The 16,771-nt window shown below is 39.6% G+C and overlaps 1 protein-coding gene across 4 annotated transcripts in view; it reads right to left on the bottom strand.

The window, feature by feature from the left end:
- Nucleotides 1-16,771, bottom strand: part of LOC135221733 (WD repeat-containing and planar cell polarity effector protein fritz homolog) — a 248,545-nt gene that overhangs the window by 73,544 nt on the left and 158,230 nt on the right. For all 4 annotated transcript variants that reach the window (XM_064259528.1, XM_064259531.1, XM_064259530.1 and 1 more), the window contains exon 7: nt 3,478-4,262. In XM_064259528.1, the coding sequence (XP_064115598.1) occupies nt 3,478-4,262 (785 nt within the window). The remainder of the gene's footprint in view (nt 1-3,477; nt 4,263-16,771) is intronic.

The following is a 16,771-nucleotide window of genomic DNA, read 5'->3' as shown; positions in this document are numbered from 1 at the left end:
GAGAATGACTTCTATAGATCGCGCACTCAAGGCTCCCAAAAATACATGACCCCATAGGAGAATGCAAACTGGATCCCACCTCAAGAACAGGAAGAGCCACAGACAGAATCACTACCTCTTCAGAGGGAGGCACTCCCTTAGAGGTTCCGTAGAACTTTCAAAGGGAACCTCCTCCCCGTTTCTCCAGGTGTTCGAATCCTCAGAATCGATACGCCAGGTGAGAACCTGGCGTGCACTCAAGCGAATGCTAGTGGTAGTTCTGGCAGAAAGAGATGAAACACGTGAATGTTTCATCCTTTCTCTTGCCCTGTGCTTGAACTGGGATGGTAAGAGGTCTCTCTGTCAACAGCTTGGGATGATCACAATTTGTTATAAACATGAGCACTCAGAGCAACTCACAAATGACACAGCACTCATCTAGAGGTGGAACCCCTAGACTGGTAACGGAACAGCATACTGAAGCTTGTGTTCCCACAGCTCCCGAAACAGAAAACCCAGGGGCATGTGAATTGGTTCCCAACCCCGAAGGATGGGAAGAGCCGACGAGAAATCCCATTGCCTCCTCGGGAGGAGGCAGCACCTTAAAAATAACTGCAGGAGACTTCTCAAGTGGGGAGAGAAAGAGCATTCCTCTTCTTTGGCTGAAGGGGGCCGATCTAGTTTCCTGGGGCCTCCCTGAGCCTAAAAAAAAGAAGGGAAGGGCAGTGGAGGATGACGTTTCTTCCACAGGATTTCTCCTACAGGAAGGTGATGAGGAATTGTTGATAGCAGTGGCAGCAGCCACAAGGCAGCCGGGGCCAGAGGCACAGTAGAAGCTCCCCAGTGACAGGTCATCAGGGCAACAGCACCAATCTAACAGAAGGCACAGCAGGGGAACTACACATATACGTACAGAGGCAGTACTGCAACATAGTACAGCATCACAGGCACACTCCCGATATCCAACCATCTACTGCTGTGTCCTACTACTGCTTACTGTCAATTTGAAGAAAAAACAAAGATAGTTAATAAAATGAGACTCCTCTCGTTCCGAAGGGCACTGCCCCACGAAGCAAGAGGAGACCCCTGAGAATAAGTCACCCAATTACCAACATCCCCCCTCCTCTTCTCCTCACCTGACAAGCAAGTGAAGAGGGGAAAAGAGATATGTCTCCTGAAGGAGAAAATGCCATAAAGAAAGAACACTAGGAGAGAAAAACTGAGGGCGAATCCTCTGAAGTTTTCCTCCCAACAAACTTCAGACAGTGCAAGCGACAAGAAGAACACCTAAAATAAATTAAAAACAAATTTACTATGATGTGATAAGGTTGAATGTTACACCCTTGGCTGCTGACCCCGAGACACGTCGGGGGAAGGCAGCCTGCAAGGCTATCACAAATTATGGTTTTGTATATTAATAAATATCAAACACAGTATATTTAATATCTAAAAACAATAAAAGAAAAGATCCCCACCAAGAAAAGCAAGTTTAACGACAGTCCGGCAAGGGCTCACGAAAACATGTCTCTGCATCGCATGATGGCCAAAAGCAAAGTTGAATGTTTACATCCAGGTAGGTGGGTCTCCCCACAAACTGGACGGTAGTTACTACTGCCTAACCACCTTGTTCAAGAGTTTTAATGGCTGAGTTCCAGCTTTGTGGTAAGCAATGCCTATTGTAAAGGACCGAGGGTTTGTATATAGTGTAGGAACAACTCCACTTAACAGATTTTTTATTTATTGGATATGCAGTACTTCTGTGGTTTTGGTTTTTAAAGCGAAGCATATGTGGATATTTCTTCTCTTGGGTTAAAATTTTTAACAATTGTTCAAAATAATTACATAATGTAATTTTTCTTCTGCACACTTACATTTATCCTTAAAAAGTAACTTTTTAAAAGCAAAAGTGTCACTATGTGCTCAGAAATTCTGAAATATTCGGTTAAAGTGAAATTGCCTGTACATATGTTTGTACTAGTACATACTTATATTTCAGAAAAGGTAATATAACACTAAAGCAAATCATTAAAAGTATAAAAATAGCTCATTACATGAATTTTTTTCTAGCAATTTTGTTTCATTGTACAAGCTGATTCTAAGTTATGTTAAAAGAAGTGTAACTGCCCTGCATGTGTTCTACAGAATAGGAATTTACAGTTAATTCAAGGTATCAAGAATGGTTCATTGTTTAGCAAAGGGGATTTTTACAACTGCATGCCTTTGCTGTCATCAACCACAGTTATTGGTGGGCCTACCATTTTACTAAAAGTAAGACTGGATGGGCTCTAAAAAGAAAAGATGAAGTATAGCTTGAGAAAACAAAGATAAGAATGCTGAGGTGGATTATGGGAATATTGCTGCTTGAAGAGATTGGAAAATGATGAAATATGAAGGCCTGGCTTAGAAAAGATAACAGATGTGATAAAAGAGGCACCACTGAGATGGTTCAGGCATATGTTGACAATGGACGATGAGGAGGGAGTGAAGAGGACTTAGGAGGAAACTGTTAGAGGAAGAAGATCTAGTGGGAGACAGAGAATTAGATGGCGAGACACAGTGAAGGAAGATATGGGGAGAAGAGGTTTGGCGGAGGATGATGGCTTTGATAGATGGCAGTGGAAAAGACCCACCAGGCAACTGACCCCTTAATGTAGGGATAGCAGTTGGAAATAAGGACAGTTAATTCAAGATATAAAAGCAATTCCTTACATGAATTTTTTTTTAAGTAGTTGTGTCACGCTTCTTTGTTTCATTGTAAGAGCATGTAGTACTCTGAAATTCTGACTTATGGTTAAAAGAAGTGCAATTGCACCTCCCATCCCATGAGTTTGAAAAATCTGTTTACTCCACTAGATACCACTGGAATTCAGCAATTCTGACTCAAACTATGTTGTCCCCAATTGCCACAACCCCACTAGGGACTCATTACCTGTCTGCATCAACTTGTGAAAAATTATAAAAGTACTGTATGCACACACATGTATGTATCACATTAAAGTAAACTACACACTTAAATGTTTATAAAACATAACTGCTTTGGTCTTTATTTATGGAGAACAGAACAATAAAAGCCCATGTGTCTACTTTTATTACAGCATTACTGATTATAGGTTGAAGTTGATAGGTTGAGGTACTAATGTATAATAGGTGCAAACTTTAAAAAGTTCATACACATTTTCACAGAAATCTCAGAATATCATACAATGAATGTAGTGCTACTTAAAACTGAGATATGACAAAGCCTCTTCATTATAAACAGCATAAACTAACATCAAGGAAACATATGACAGCATGCTATAACAAGCTTTCACACTTCCTCACCTACTCATTTGAAATTAAGTGCATATCAATATAGCAATTAGGTTTTAAATATTTTACCTCTCTTTGAAAATTTAGCAATATTCCACAATAAAATTACAAAGAAACTCCATAAAAAGACCCTACATATACAAAACAAAGACCATAATGTCAATGAAACGTTTATGCCGGATGTCTTACCTTAAAACATGAAAAAAGAATCGACGAGTTAAAGCTCTGACAGCGGGGCCAAACTCCTCTTCAACTGCTTGACTCAGTGGCTGGACAGGAACATGAAAACTTCCTAAAGCCCCTTCCATTTGTGTTTCCCTTTGTGGTGTTACTGGCACTCTTAACAGATGATTTGCTACTGCAGTTAAACAACGCATAGCCATAGGTCCCTCTTGGTCCCAGTTTAAGGACACAAGAAGATTTACTGCTTCATCTAACTGGCGGTGCTTGATATACTGACAGACAAGTGCTATAGCTGTAAGACCATTGTTACTTACTGCACTTACATCGATACGGATACAAGCAATAGGACCACGTGTATAATGCAGGAGCAACAAGTGAGGTATAAGAGTTGACTGAAGTCCCTCCTCCTTTGTGAATGGTGCCCATGACATCTTAGAAAGGGACTGTTGGTGGCAAAAATGCTCCGAGAAATCCAAGATCCTTTGAGGGTTAGGTTCTTCCATTATTAGTTGCATCCTTAAGAGGGACAGGGCCAAATCAAAACACTGTATCTGTCCCCTTTCATTGCTTATAACTACGATGTTGCCTGAATCTAGCCATGCAATATTAGATGGGATGAGCCCAGCCTTGGTAACGTGTGTCATACCTCGTGAATCACAATGAAGTGCTAACACTCCATTATTACAAGCAAGTAGTAATCTATCCTCAGCTGGGTTATGGGAATGCGTCATTAATGGAGCTTCTAATGGGATGGTCGTCACTGATATTCTATGCAATGCATTTCTGTCAACCTGAAACAAATCAAGTAATACTGTAAAGTAACCTCCCTGATGCTATTTGTTGTAACCTAATGAAAAATAACAAATCAGCACTTTTACATTTTGCAAATAGTCTCAGATGCCTAAGTTCTTTATATGCAATAAAAATAGCATATGTGGTCGGAGTCCCTTATTTCTGAGATTGTGTATTCTTTACTTTAATTTGACTTTTTTGCTTATGTGAGGATATGAGCTGAGGGTGACAGTTTGAATTTTTCTTGTTCTGCAAAGAGGGAGGAGGTTGGATCTAGCTAACAATGGATATGCAATTGCTTTGCTTAAAGCATTTTACCAAGAATTGTATATATAGAACTACTGTATTGCCTCTTTTGTTGAGATAAGCTATGACTATCATGCAAGGACTGTGTGATCCACTACCTATACATTAACTGGGAAAGTTGTCCATTTTGGCACAAATGCTAACCAAGTAGCAAGCAACATGCTAGTTTGTAAATTCAAGCTGATTTCAATCATTCCTTGCCTAGTCAGCAATTTTACCTTACCAGCCCTAATTTATTTACCTTTATAATGTACACTTGGCATTGAGTAAGTTTTTGCATCTAACTCTCCAAGGTAATTTCATAATAACTTTTTCACTAAAAAAAATATGCATTTTTTATTTTTGGTAGTTTGCTAATTCTTGATTTTTTTTATCTACACAAGTTCTTTGGAATATTTTTCAAAGCTAGCTCACTTTTCTACTTTGCATTACAGAAAGTTTTTCAGTATTGGCTATTACTTTATTTACTTTTCACTGTTGATCTGTGTCACCCTACGACTGAAGCAAGGTACGTAGATGAAGGTATGGATTATATTCACTCTTAAAATATCATGTGTTTAGTAGTATTTGGCTTAAATTGCTCAGTCATCTTTCTGTTCTACATAAGATTTTTGGCAATTCTATGGTATTAATTGATATGACTTGCTTCCTCCTTGTTACACTTGACATCAAAACTGTTTTATTATACTTTATGCCAAATTTCGGCAAATCAGACAAAGGCTTTAGGAGGAATCAAGGTTAAGGACATCACATAAGATGAATTAGTTTAATGGGACTACTACAGGCCTCACCTTGGTGAGGCTTACTTTGGTGATACATTATTCAAGACTCCTCAAATCACAGCTGTTCTAATAGTCCAGAACTCCACCAGAATCATTCCTACATCTTTTAAGAGTTGACTGAGCCACTCAGTGGTAAACTTCTATCTCTAAAAGTTACTTTTATGTGTCAGGGTTTGTGTCTCCAACAAAACTTAATATGTGTACTTGACAGATATAAGTTCTGATATGTTCAATCTCAAGAGAGCTTTTAAGCACATCCTTAAAGTCTAAATTAGCCTATTCAAAAATATTTAGCAGCTTGATCCTTCAAAACTAAACAGTGATTTGGGATCACTGAAAAATCATGTGGGGACAAATCCTTTTATAAATCCCAAGCTCATTTGTTCATTCAAACCTTTTATAGACTCCCTGCCTCCCATAATCTGTAGATTATGAACAAGACAACCCAAAGAATGACTCCACTTGCTGGAGATTTAGCTGTTCTCCCTCACTTAAACATGGGCTGAAGCTTCAGGGACTAACTAGTGCACACAAGTGTATAAGAGAATTCCTATAAAAAAATGTTTAATAAAAATTGTTCTACTGATACAAACCACTATTTCAAGACATGTTCTTTGTTATCAAATCCCATTTGTGAAGTCACTATATAAGAAGATAATATTTTTTAATGACATTTTACCTGTTACCTCAACTTTTTTTGAACTTATTTCTACTTTGCTTTAACATTAATACCTAAAATTTCACTAAATTTCCAGTTCCAAATTTACAATGAATTGTTTATTAAGGTTTGACTTCATGTACCATTTCTTTCTTAGGCTCTTCCAGCTACAATTACTTTAAAAATAGAATTCTACACTTTGTTATTTACCAATAAAGGACCTGTGATAAAATTACTATAAAATTAAAAAGATTTTCCTTTATTATTTAGAAATTTTTCAATTGATATGAATAGCCACTCTTCCCTATTACATGTTTTCACCCTATTTTTTTTAATCTTAACCTTAATACTTTAAATTTTGATGGAAAATACAGAACCAAAATTATACAGAATTGTTCATTAAAGTTTAGTTTCATACCGTACATTTCTTGATATTAATCTTTTCCCTTCTCAAAACATAAAGAAAAGCTACTGATGATGATGACTGTTGGCTTAGCTTAGCCAAGAATCTTGTCTGGTTACGTATATCTAATCATGCTAGTATTTGTGAGCTGAGGCTTGGCTGAACCATTTCATACTTAAGAAGTCATGTCTTATTTACAATACAGATAAACTATGCTCTTTGAATGAATAAGTACAAAAAAATAGAGAAGCATGCAAATACCTTTATAAATATAATGCCTGAGGATTGGTACTACTGACTGTCTTTATAATGACGGTAAATGAGGTGAGATGAATTACATCACAGTGCTGCACAGCGAAACACTGAGGAAATTTCAACTCCTGCTTGAAACGTTGTAAATAACTTTTATATGATTTTAATTCTAATATATACGTATCTCTTCATAAAATTATTTAGATATTTACAAACTATTAAAGTTAGCTTACATATCTGCGCCACTAGGTGAGTAGGCATTCAAACGATAGATCGAATGGCGGCCCAGATGACTGTCTAGTACACCTGTTCTCCACCAGGTGTTTCGAATGTTTTAGCTCGTCAAAATTCTCCTTGACTGCCCACTAAGTTGTGGGAAGGCTGAGTGGGGTCTACTTTAGCAGTAGGTAAGTATACAAATAATAAATTTTATTATGAAAATTTATATTATTTGGAATGAATCTTACCTATCGTTAAGAGTTAACCGATTCCCACATTGAGAAGATGACGGAGGGTAGTGCAGCTAGACAAAATCCACTCAGCCAATTGAGCTAAAAGTTTCTTACATGAAACCCAAAATATTCTTACCTGCTCTGGAATCCTTTCTATATCTTACTACCACTATAAGTTGGGTTCCATTCAGGAAGCAAGGCTCTCATACAAGTGTAGTGAAGCACAGTCTTGCAGAGAAAACTGCTTCAATTCAGCAAGAATGAAATAGAAGTGGTGTGAGGGGACCCCAGTGCCTGGGTCCAAAAGCCCTATAAAATGAGTCACTAAAAATAAATACCTTTATGATATAAAGGTAGGCTCCTATACACTATATGTACTTTCATGCTCCCCAAAATATTAAAACCTGGGAATATAAAACAAAGAGCCTAAAGGATTGCTCTTTCTTTGGTTTAGGAAAAGACTACCCGCTACTAATAGCGGACTAGGGGCTTTATTGTTTTCAAACATGATTCTGCCAATAATTTAGGTAGTGAGCGGGCAAAACAAAATTGCACTTCTACTGTCGCATTAATCCCATCAAGTGAGAAATTGTCATAACACTAAATGAAGTTGCAACAGCTCTCACATTATGAATGTTTACCTTTAATAAAGGTAAATGGTATTGAGCTAGTTCTCATGCACTAGCCTAATCAAATACATCACAGAGAACCTCGTGTTCTTTGACAAAGACATTCTAGGTTTCTAAAACCACAAAACAAAAGGTTAACTTTGCCTCTTCCAGGTTTAACCTTTGACAAAAACATTCTAGGTTTTCTAAAACAAAAAACAAAAAGTTACCTTTGCCTCCTTCAGGCTTAATCATTGACAAAGACAACTAGGCTTTCTAAACCCACAAAATAAAAGGTTAACTTTGCCTCTTCCAGTCTTAACCTTTGACAAAAACATCTAGGTTTTCTAAAACCACAAAACAAAACGTTAACACTGCCTCCTCCAGGATTAACCTTTGACAAAGATGTTCTAGATTTCTAAAACTACGAATTGTAACAAAAGGAAAACTGCCTCTTCCAGGCTTAACCTATCTAAGTAAGTTTTAATTGTCCCTACAGGGCAGAGGCGTTTTCCTCTTATTCCCCATCCAAGAGCTTAAATTGGAATTCTTCCAGTTCTCTGACTTAAGCCTTAACATCATTCTCAGCTCTAAAGCAAAAAGATAAAATAGGATTCCCTTAACAACAGCCTTAAGGAGAGTGTTTTCAATAAATTTACTTTCTTAACTGCTGATAGTGCTAAATAAAATGAAATTTTTTTTACTAATTTGTATTTTTCAAAGCTAACAAACCTTCGGCCTTAACATTAGGATACATTTTCTGGTGCCAGCTGGAAAACCAGTTAAAAACAATTTAAAAAAAAAACAGTTAAAAGCAATCCAAAATTGTATATACAAGGGATCTGTGGCATCTAGCATCTGATACGTAGCTGAGATGGAAGTGGGTCAGAGACCATGATTGAACCTCGTGACATATTTAGTATATCTTCAACCACTTTGGAGAGCAGATGTTCACTTTTCCTCTCCTCCTCTTAAGCCAGTTTTTATCCTAAGCCCACGATTCCTTTCTCTGCTTGTACTGTGTTGTTGGGTGTCTGTGTTTTTCATGGATTTATCATAGATTCCTCTAACTAGCCTAAGAAGTCCCATGAGCATCAATGTATGAGACCTGGTCTGGAATGTCGTTCCTGGACTGTGGAGCAGTGGAAGAACTTCTACAAGAAGAAAGAGCATAAAAGAAAGTTGGGGTTCCATCTTTGGAAGGATTTCCTCCTCCCCAAGAGGATGTTTCTGCTTCCCCTTCTTCCAGGCCTATTCCTACAGCTTTGTCTTCTAATGATGCCTTGTCTCCATCCTTTTCTTCCATTGATTCATCTTTGGAAGCATCAGGTGTTGTTCAAGGCAATTTAATGTATAATGCTCCTCTCTCTCTCTCTCTCTCTCTCTCTCTCGTCTCTCTCATGTCTCTCTTCTCTCCTCAATGACGGGAAAGAGGAAAAAATATACAAAAAAGACAAAGTCTGCAACCTTTTGAAAAGAGGGAATTGCAGATTTGGAGAAAAATGTTACTACAAACATCCTAAGGTGTGTCACAACTATGAAATATATGGTAAATGTGCATACCTAGATGGCTATGAGGATGATTGCAGAGATCTACATCCAAAAATATGCAAAAACCTAAAAGAAGGAAAAGGATATAAGTTCGACAAAAAATGTAAATATATACACCCTGTAGCCATGAAACATAATCAAATAAATAACCAATCAAGTAATAAAATCCAAAATAAGAAAGAAACAAATAAAGAGAGGAATGAAGAATATCAGGTAAAAAAAAAAAAAAAAAAAAAAAAAGCAAGCCATCAACGAGATATGCAGAGGTGTCAGCAAAAAATTTCAAAGCATCAGCTCCAAGATTCTACTCAAGAGATAATAACTGTTTTTATTATGCAAGAGGATATTGCAGATATGGAGAAAATTGCAGATTCAGACACAAAATGAATAATTATGATGAAGGAAGAACAAATATTATGGAAAAGTTGGATTTTTTAATGTCAGAATTTCTGGAAATGAAAAAAAGAACAACATACCAGAACAGGAAAGAGACATGGGAAAATCCTTATTATTACCAATATTAAATGAAGGAGAAAACACGCAAACCATCATAGTGATGAATGCGCAGGGTTTAGTTACGAGTAACTCAAAAAGAAAAATAGAGTACTTAGAAGAACTAACCCAAATTGAAAAGAAAATAGATATAATGAATATAAGTGAAACCTGGTATTCCCAAGAGACTGGGAATGATGATAAAATAAAAGGGTTCCAAACTTATAGATCAGATAGAAAAAATAGGAATCAAGGGGGAACCGCAATATATGGGAAAGACAAAAAACAAGGAAAAATATATGAGAAATATAGTAACTCAGAATGTGAACTAATAGTGGTAGAATTTGAATCTGAAAAATTAATGAACATAGTAATATATAGACCTCCTAATACTAAAGAGTTTGACTTAATAATAGAAAAATTGGATGATATAAGTAGAAATCACAAGGACTGGACTATTCTCCTATCTGGAGACTTCAACTTTCCTTTCGTAGACTGGAAAGAACGAATAGGAGATTGTGGATGTACTTATACATATAAAAAAGAGAGTAATAGTAGTGCAGAAGATAAGAGGCAATTCGAAAAGCTATTAGATATGCTACTAGAATACAACATTCAACAAATAAATCACCTGCCAACAAGAAAGGAAAATACTTTAGACCTAGTATTTGTGAACGAGATGAATTATGTTAAAGAAATGAGTTTATAATGCGAGTATTTCAGACCATAATGTCATAGAATTAACAGTCCATTCCAAAGCAAGTGAAAACAGAGATAAGCAAGAAATGAAAAAGTGGGAAGGATATGGAAAATACAACTTCTACAGTAAAAATATAAAATGGTCAGAAATAAACGAAGAATTAAACAAAGATTGGGATAACATTTTCGTAAGTGATGACATAAGGGTAAATACGGAGATATTATATAAAATATTAGAGAAAATAGTGGATAAATATATACCGAAGAAGAAAAGTAAACATCAGTCATACATACCAAGAGACAGAAGGATCTTGTTCCAGAAAATCAGAAAGTGGAAAAAAGGTCTTGCAAAAGAAAAAAATGCATGGAAAGTTATAGAACTAAAAAGTAAGATAGAAAATGCAGAACAAAAGATTATACAATCAAAAGAAAATGAAAAACGGGACTTGGAAGAAAAAACCCTATTAAATATCAAGCAAAACCCCAAACTATTATACTCATATGCGAAGAAGATGAATAAAAGAAGAATAGAAATAGGCCCTCTAAGAATTGAAGGGAGATTAACGAATGAAAAAAAGGAAATTTGCAACGTATTGGCAGAACGATATAAGAGAGAATTCACCCCTAGAATAGATAATGAAGATAATGATATAGAAGTAAGGGATGAAAATAGTGAATATTTAGCTGACATAGATATTAATGAAGCTGATATTGTGCAGGCTATTAATGAAATTAAAAATGGAGCTGCTGCAGGGCCCGATGGAGTGCCTGCTATTTTGTTAAAGAAAGTAGTTCATTCTATCGCAAAGCCACTTGCAATATTATTAAGACAAAGTATAGATACAGGCAAGATTTATGATGAGCACAAATTAGCATATATTACCCCTACTTTCAAAAGTGGATCAAGACTAGAGGCAAGTAATTATAGGCCTGTGAGTCTAACATCACATATTATGAAAGTGTATGAAAGGGTAATGAAGAAAAATATTATGAAACATTTAATAAAAAATAATTTGTTTAATAAAGGACAACATGGTTTCGTACCTGGAAAAAGTACACAAACCCAACTGTTAGTCCACCGTGAGAACATATTCAAAAATATGAAAAGCGGAAATGAAACAGATGTGGTTTATCTAGACTTTGCAAAAGCTTTTGACAAAGTAGACCATAATATATTAGCGAAGAAAATTAGAAAACACAATATCGTGGATAAAGTAGGAAGATGGTTAAAAGAATTTTTACACAACAGAAAACAGATAGTTATTGAAAACGACGAGAAATCGGATGAAGCCAAGGTAATATCCGGAGTGCCACAAGGTACGGTGTTAGCTGCAATACTGTTTGTTATTATGATTGAAGACATAGACAGTAATGTTAAGGATTCGGTAGTGAGTAGTTTCGCAGATGACACAAGAATAAGTAGAGAAATTACTTGTGATGAAGATAGGAACGCTCTACAAAGAGACCTTAACAAAGTATATGATTGGGCAGAGGTAAATAGGATGGTATTTAACTCTGATAAATTTGAATCAATAAATTATGGAGACAGAGAAAGAAAGCTATATGCATATAGGGGACCTAATAATTAGACAATCACAAATAAGGAAGCAGTTAAAGACCTTGGTGTGATGATGAATAGGAACATGTTATGCAATGATCAAATAGCAATTCTGTTGGCAAAATGTAAAGCAAAAATGGGAATGTTGTTACGGCACTTCAAAACAAGAAAAGCTGAACACATGATTATGCTTTATAAAACATATGTTCGTAATCCACTTGAATATTGCAATATGATATGGTACCCACACTATCAAAAGGATATTGCACAAATAGAGAGTGTACAAAGGTCCTTTACAGCTAGAATAGAAGAAGTTAAAGACCTTGACTACTGGGAAAGACACAATCCTTAAAATTATATGGTCTAGAAAGGAGAAGAGAACGCTACATGATAATTCAGGTATGGAAACAGATAGAAGGAATAGCAGAAAACATCATGGAACTAAAAATATCAGAAAGCAAGCAGAGGTAGATTAATAGTGCCCAAAACTATACCAGGAAAAATAAGGAAAGCACACAGGACATTAATCCACTACGCACCAGCATCGATAATGCAGCGTCTATTCAATGCGTTGCCAGCTCATCTGAGGAATATATCAGGAGTGAGCGTAGATGTGTTTAAGAATAAGCTCGACAAATATCTAAACTGCATCCCAGACCATCCAAGATTGGAAGATGCAAAATATACCGGAAGATGTACTAGCAACTCTCTGATAGACATTAGAGGTGCCTCACTTTGAGGGACCTGGGGCAACCCGAACGAACTGTAAGGTCTGTAAGGTAAGGTCTCTCTCTCTCTGAGGGGGGGAGGCGCCCCTTCAGGGAGAGAGGCAGCAGTGCCATCTTGTTCCTTTGTTTCAGGCTTCAATGCTCAAACAATATTGTCTATTGTCTGTTTGGGCCTCCCTATGGAGGGCCAATTGTCCCATTTCATGTGATTTCTTTGGTTTTAGCCTAGAGAGCAGTGAAAGTTATTTTATAGTAAGAGGGAGCATCGTAAAGTTTCTACTCTCCCTTCGTGGGAGGGTTTTTCTTCTCCTCTTCTCGATGCTTCATCTCCTGCAGCTGTCACACCCCATACTAGTGTTGTGCCTTTGTCCCCTTCCTTTTCATCCATCGATTCGTCGTTGGAAGTATCTGGAGGCCCTCAGGCTGATTTATGTTATGTCACCCCTTCTTCTTCGGGAGTTAATTTGATTCCCAAGAAGGAGGAGATTTTTCATCATTGTCTTTTATTTCAGAGTTGGAGGCATCCAAAATGGAGGCGCTTTGGGGGATGCTTGGGCTATGGGGTTCGCCGTCCTTGGGGGGTTTGCCGACGCACTTCATGGATGCTCACTACCCCACTCCTCATGCTGTCCAGGCCCTCCCCCCCTCCTCCTGGCCTCGTCTTCGTGGGTAGCCGAGGTCAGCCATTTTGTATTGCTCCGCCAGTAACGACTGCCGCTTCTTCGAGTCAGAGGAGAGCCGTGGCATCAGCCCCGCTAGTGATGTCAAGGGGTCAGCCATTTTGTATCCCTCCGCCAGTGGCGTTTGCTTCCTGTTCAGATCGAGGGGAAGCCGTGACATCATTGCTGCTTATGACGTCACTTCTATCGATGACATCACTTCCAGTCGTCTCCACTGCGCTGCCTCGCTTGTCTGTGTCGTCATCATTTGCTGCCGTGATGTCATCTCTGCCATACAGCTCGCTTCATCTCCCTTCCATGTTGTCGGACCCTTCTCTTGCTGATCTGTCTGAGGTTTTATGCCAGGCGGTTCTTAAGAGATTGAACTCTGTTTTAGAAGATAAGTTGGCTGCCATGTCGGCTGGGAGGACTGGAAGCAAGTGTGTTGCATCACCCCCACCTCCTGCAAAGAGATTGTGTAAGGAGCCAGTGCTGTCTTCCTCTCCTTCTCCCATATCTCTGCTGCGTCAGCGTATCAAGTGTTGGAAGGCTAAGGACTTTGCCGTTTCTTCGTCTGCGAGTGAGGAGCAGCATGCCCATGTTCCTGAGAGTGTTAGTGTATCTTCTCCTGTGCGATCTGCAGTGGCTGCTTCGTCCTCTGTATCTAGTCGCAAGCGTGTTGCAACCTCCCTCATTCATGCACATGCTGCAGGTGCTCCCACTTCTCCTTCTCCAGGGCCTATTTGTTGCCGTAAGGATATCAAGGCACCTGTCAAGAGGTCGATGGTTGTGAGCACGGACCTGGTGCAGCAGGAATGTTTGCCTGCCCCTCTCCCTGGTAGTTCCAGGAGTTTGACTCCGAGGGATTCTCATTCTAACTTGAGTGTTCAGGATTCCTCATGGACACACGTTCGTATGTCTGCCACGTCCATGCCCTTTTGTGGCCATGTTAGAGAATCATCTGTTGGGAGAGTGCATAATGATGTCCCTAGTGCTGTGGAGGGTTCATCGCAGGAGTTGGCGCTTGGATCCAGCCCAGATAGGTTAGTTGGTGTTTCGGGCTGTTTGGCTGCTGGTTCTTCCGTTAATTTAAACGAAGAAGGTGCTTTAGATAAGCCTGCACACCCTTCTTGTCATCGGTCTCCATTGCCAGAGCAGGAGGAGGGAGACACGCAAGAGTTTTTGTCTTCCTTTACAGAAGTTGTCGATCTCATTCGTGGATTCAACAATCTGGAGAGTAGGACTCAGGCTCGGTCGTTTTACACTCCTTCCTGCTTGGAAGCCTTGCTGGGAGCTACGCAGGATCCCAAATCATCATTTCAACTTCCCTTGTCAGGGCATGTCCTGTTGGTCTTGCATAAGGTTAATGCCTCTGTTTCAGATCGGGACGGTTCACTTCACTCTAGGGGCTTTGCCAAGCTGCTACCCCCGCCTCACACAAGGCATAGGAAGTACTATGCTACAAACTCTGATTTTTTTATGGCGCATCATCTTAACCCAGAGGTCATTCGTCTGAAGTTGGGATTGACTTTGGAGCAGGTGAGGTCGGTGGCTTCATCCTTGTCTCCACAGGATGCCTCAGTGTTGGAATCTACGGCAGCCTCCATGTTGCTGACGCTTTCTTGGCTCAACTTCTGGTCTATGGTCATTGCCAAGATACCTTCTGACAGGTCCCTAGAGGGGATGGTGAGTGCTTCCTCTCTTGCTAGTTTGTTGCAGTCCAGAAGCAAGGCATTTTTGTATATGGCTCACCTCAGTGTTAATTTATGCGCTAACCCTCTCCTCATTAGAAGAGACGTGGCTTTATCCAGGATGGAAAGATCAGTTGACCCTGAGTCCTTGCTGGCATTGAGGAATAGAGATCTGTTGGAGTCTCAATTTTTGTTCCCTCGGACCGAGCTGGAGGATGTGATAGACCGGCGCTGGGCTGACATCAAGGACAGAATAGTGCACCAGGCTGTGTCTAAGTCGGAGTCTCGTCCTCGGAGATGTCCGGCGTCTCCTCCTCCTCCCCTTGCCCAGCAGCAGTCATAAAGATCGTTGCCTGGTAGACCGTCGAGGAGTTCGGTTTCGGCAGGGTCTCCCTGTTCATCCCAGCCTAGGTCAGAGGACCAACATCCATCTAACTCCCGTTCCTTTAAGCCGACAAGGGGCCCCAGGGGCAGAGGTAAAGGGGGTCATCGGTAGATTAGGTGCCTCTCCCTCCCCTGTGCCACGGGTGAGGGGGTACCTGGCGGGTCATTGGCCCAAGTGACAGAGTTATGGGGCAGAGAAGTGGGTGGTAGATGTCCTTCAGGTGGGATATCTACTGCCATTCGACTTCTCCCCTCCTCTCTCGGACAAGCTGTAGCTCAGGAGGGCATATCCTCCAGGTTCTCTGAAGTTCTTGGCTCTTCGGGAGGAAGTGCAGATGATGGACAAGGATGTGATAGAGGAAGTGGTGTGTCTGTCTTTGGGGTATCACAGTCACATCTTCTTGGTGCCCAAGGTGTCGGGAGGTTGGTGACCTGTGATCGACTTATCCACCTTGAAACACTTCATCAGGAAGACAAGGTTCAAAATGGAGACCCTGCATTCAGTGTTGGCAGCTGTGAGGGAAGGTGACTTCATGCTGTCGATAGACTTGAGGGACGCATACTTCCAAATCCCTATTCATCCAACGTCCAGTAAGTTCCTTCGCTTCTCTCTCGGAGACAAGGTTTTCGAGTTCAAAGTCCTGTGCTTCGGGCTGACCATAGCCCCTCAAGTGTTCACAAGGGTCTTCTCTCTCGTCTCAAGTTGGGCCCATGCTCAGGGGATCCATTTGCTGAGGAACCTCGACAATTGGTTGGTCTTGGCAGGTTCCTGGGAAAAGCTGCTGCAGGACAGGGATTGTCTGCTTTGGTTTTGTCTGGAGCTGGGCATCGTGGTCAACCAGGAAAAGTCAAACCTCGTACCCAGTCAAAGGATTCTCTACCTGGGCATGGTCATCGATACGGCAGTTGCAAGAATGAATGAGTAACTTATAATTATCTGGCGTCGTGACTACCAGGATCACTGACGCCGAACGAAACCATTTGGGCAACCAATTTGGGGAAAATACACACACACATCATAAAAAAACTCTTAAAATTCCACATCAGTTATTGCACTACAGCTAGCGCAAAGCCGCTACATAAACACTAAACAATTCCAAAGCTAAATCATTATTATTATTATTAAAATAGTTTAACCAGACCACCGAGCTAACTCTCAGCTCTCATAGGGCTGGCCCGAAGGATTGAATAAAATGCAAGGTCTAGGACAAAGGCCAGGAACTGGGACCAAATAGGTCATGCAGTATAACATGCATTAAATTAAAATTAAATTTTAAAAAAACTG

This window comes from Macrobrachium nipponense, chromosome 3 (assembly GCF_015104395.2).
Source record: "Macrobrachium nipponense isolate FS-2020 chromosome 3, ASM1510439v2, whole genome shotgun sequence".
Taxonomy (NCBI): Eukaryota; Metazoa; Arthropoda; class Malacostraca; order Decapoda; family Palaemonidae; genus Macrobrachium; species Macrobrachium nipponense.
The sequence above is the reverse complement of the archived record's forward strand: the minus strand, read 5'-3'. Positions and strand labels throughout refer to the sequence as shown.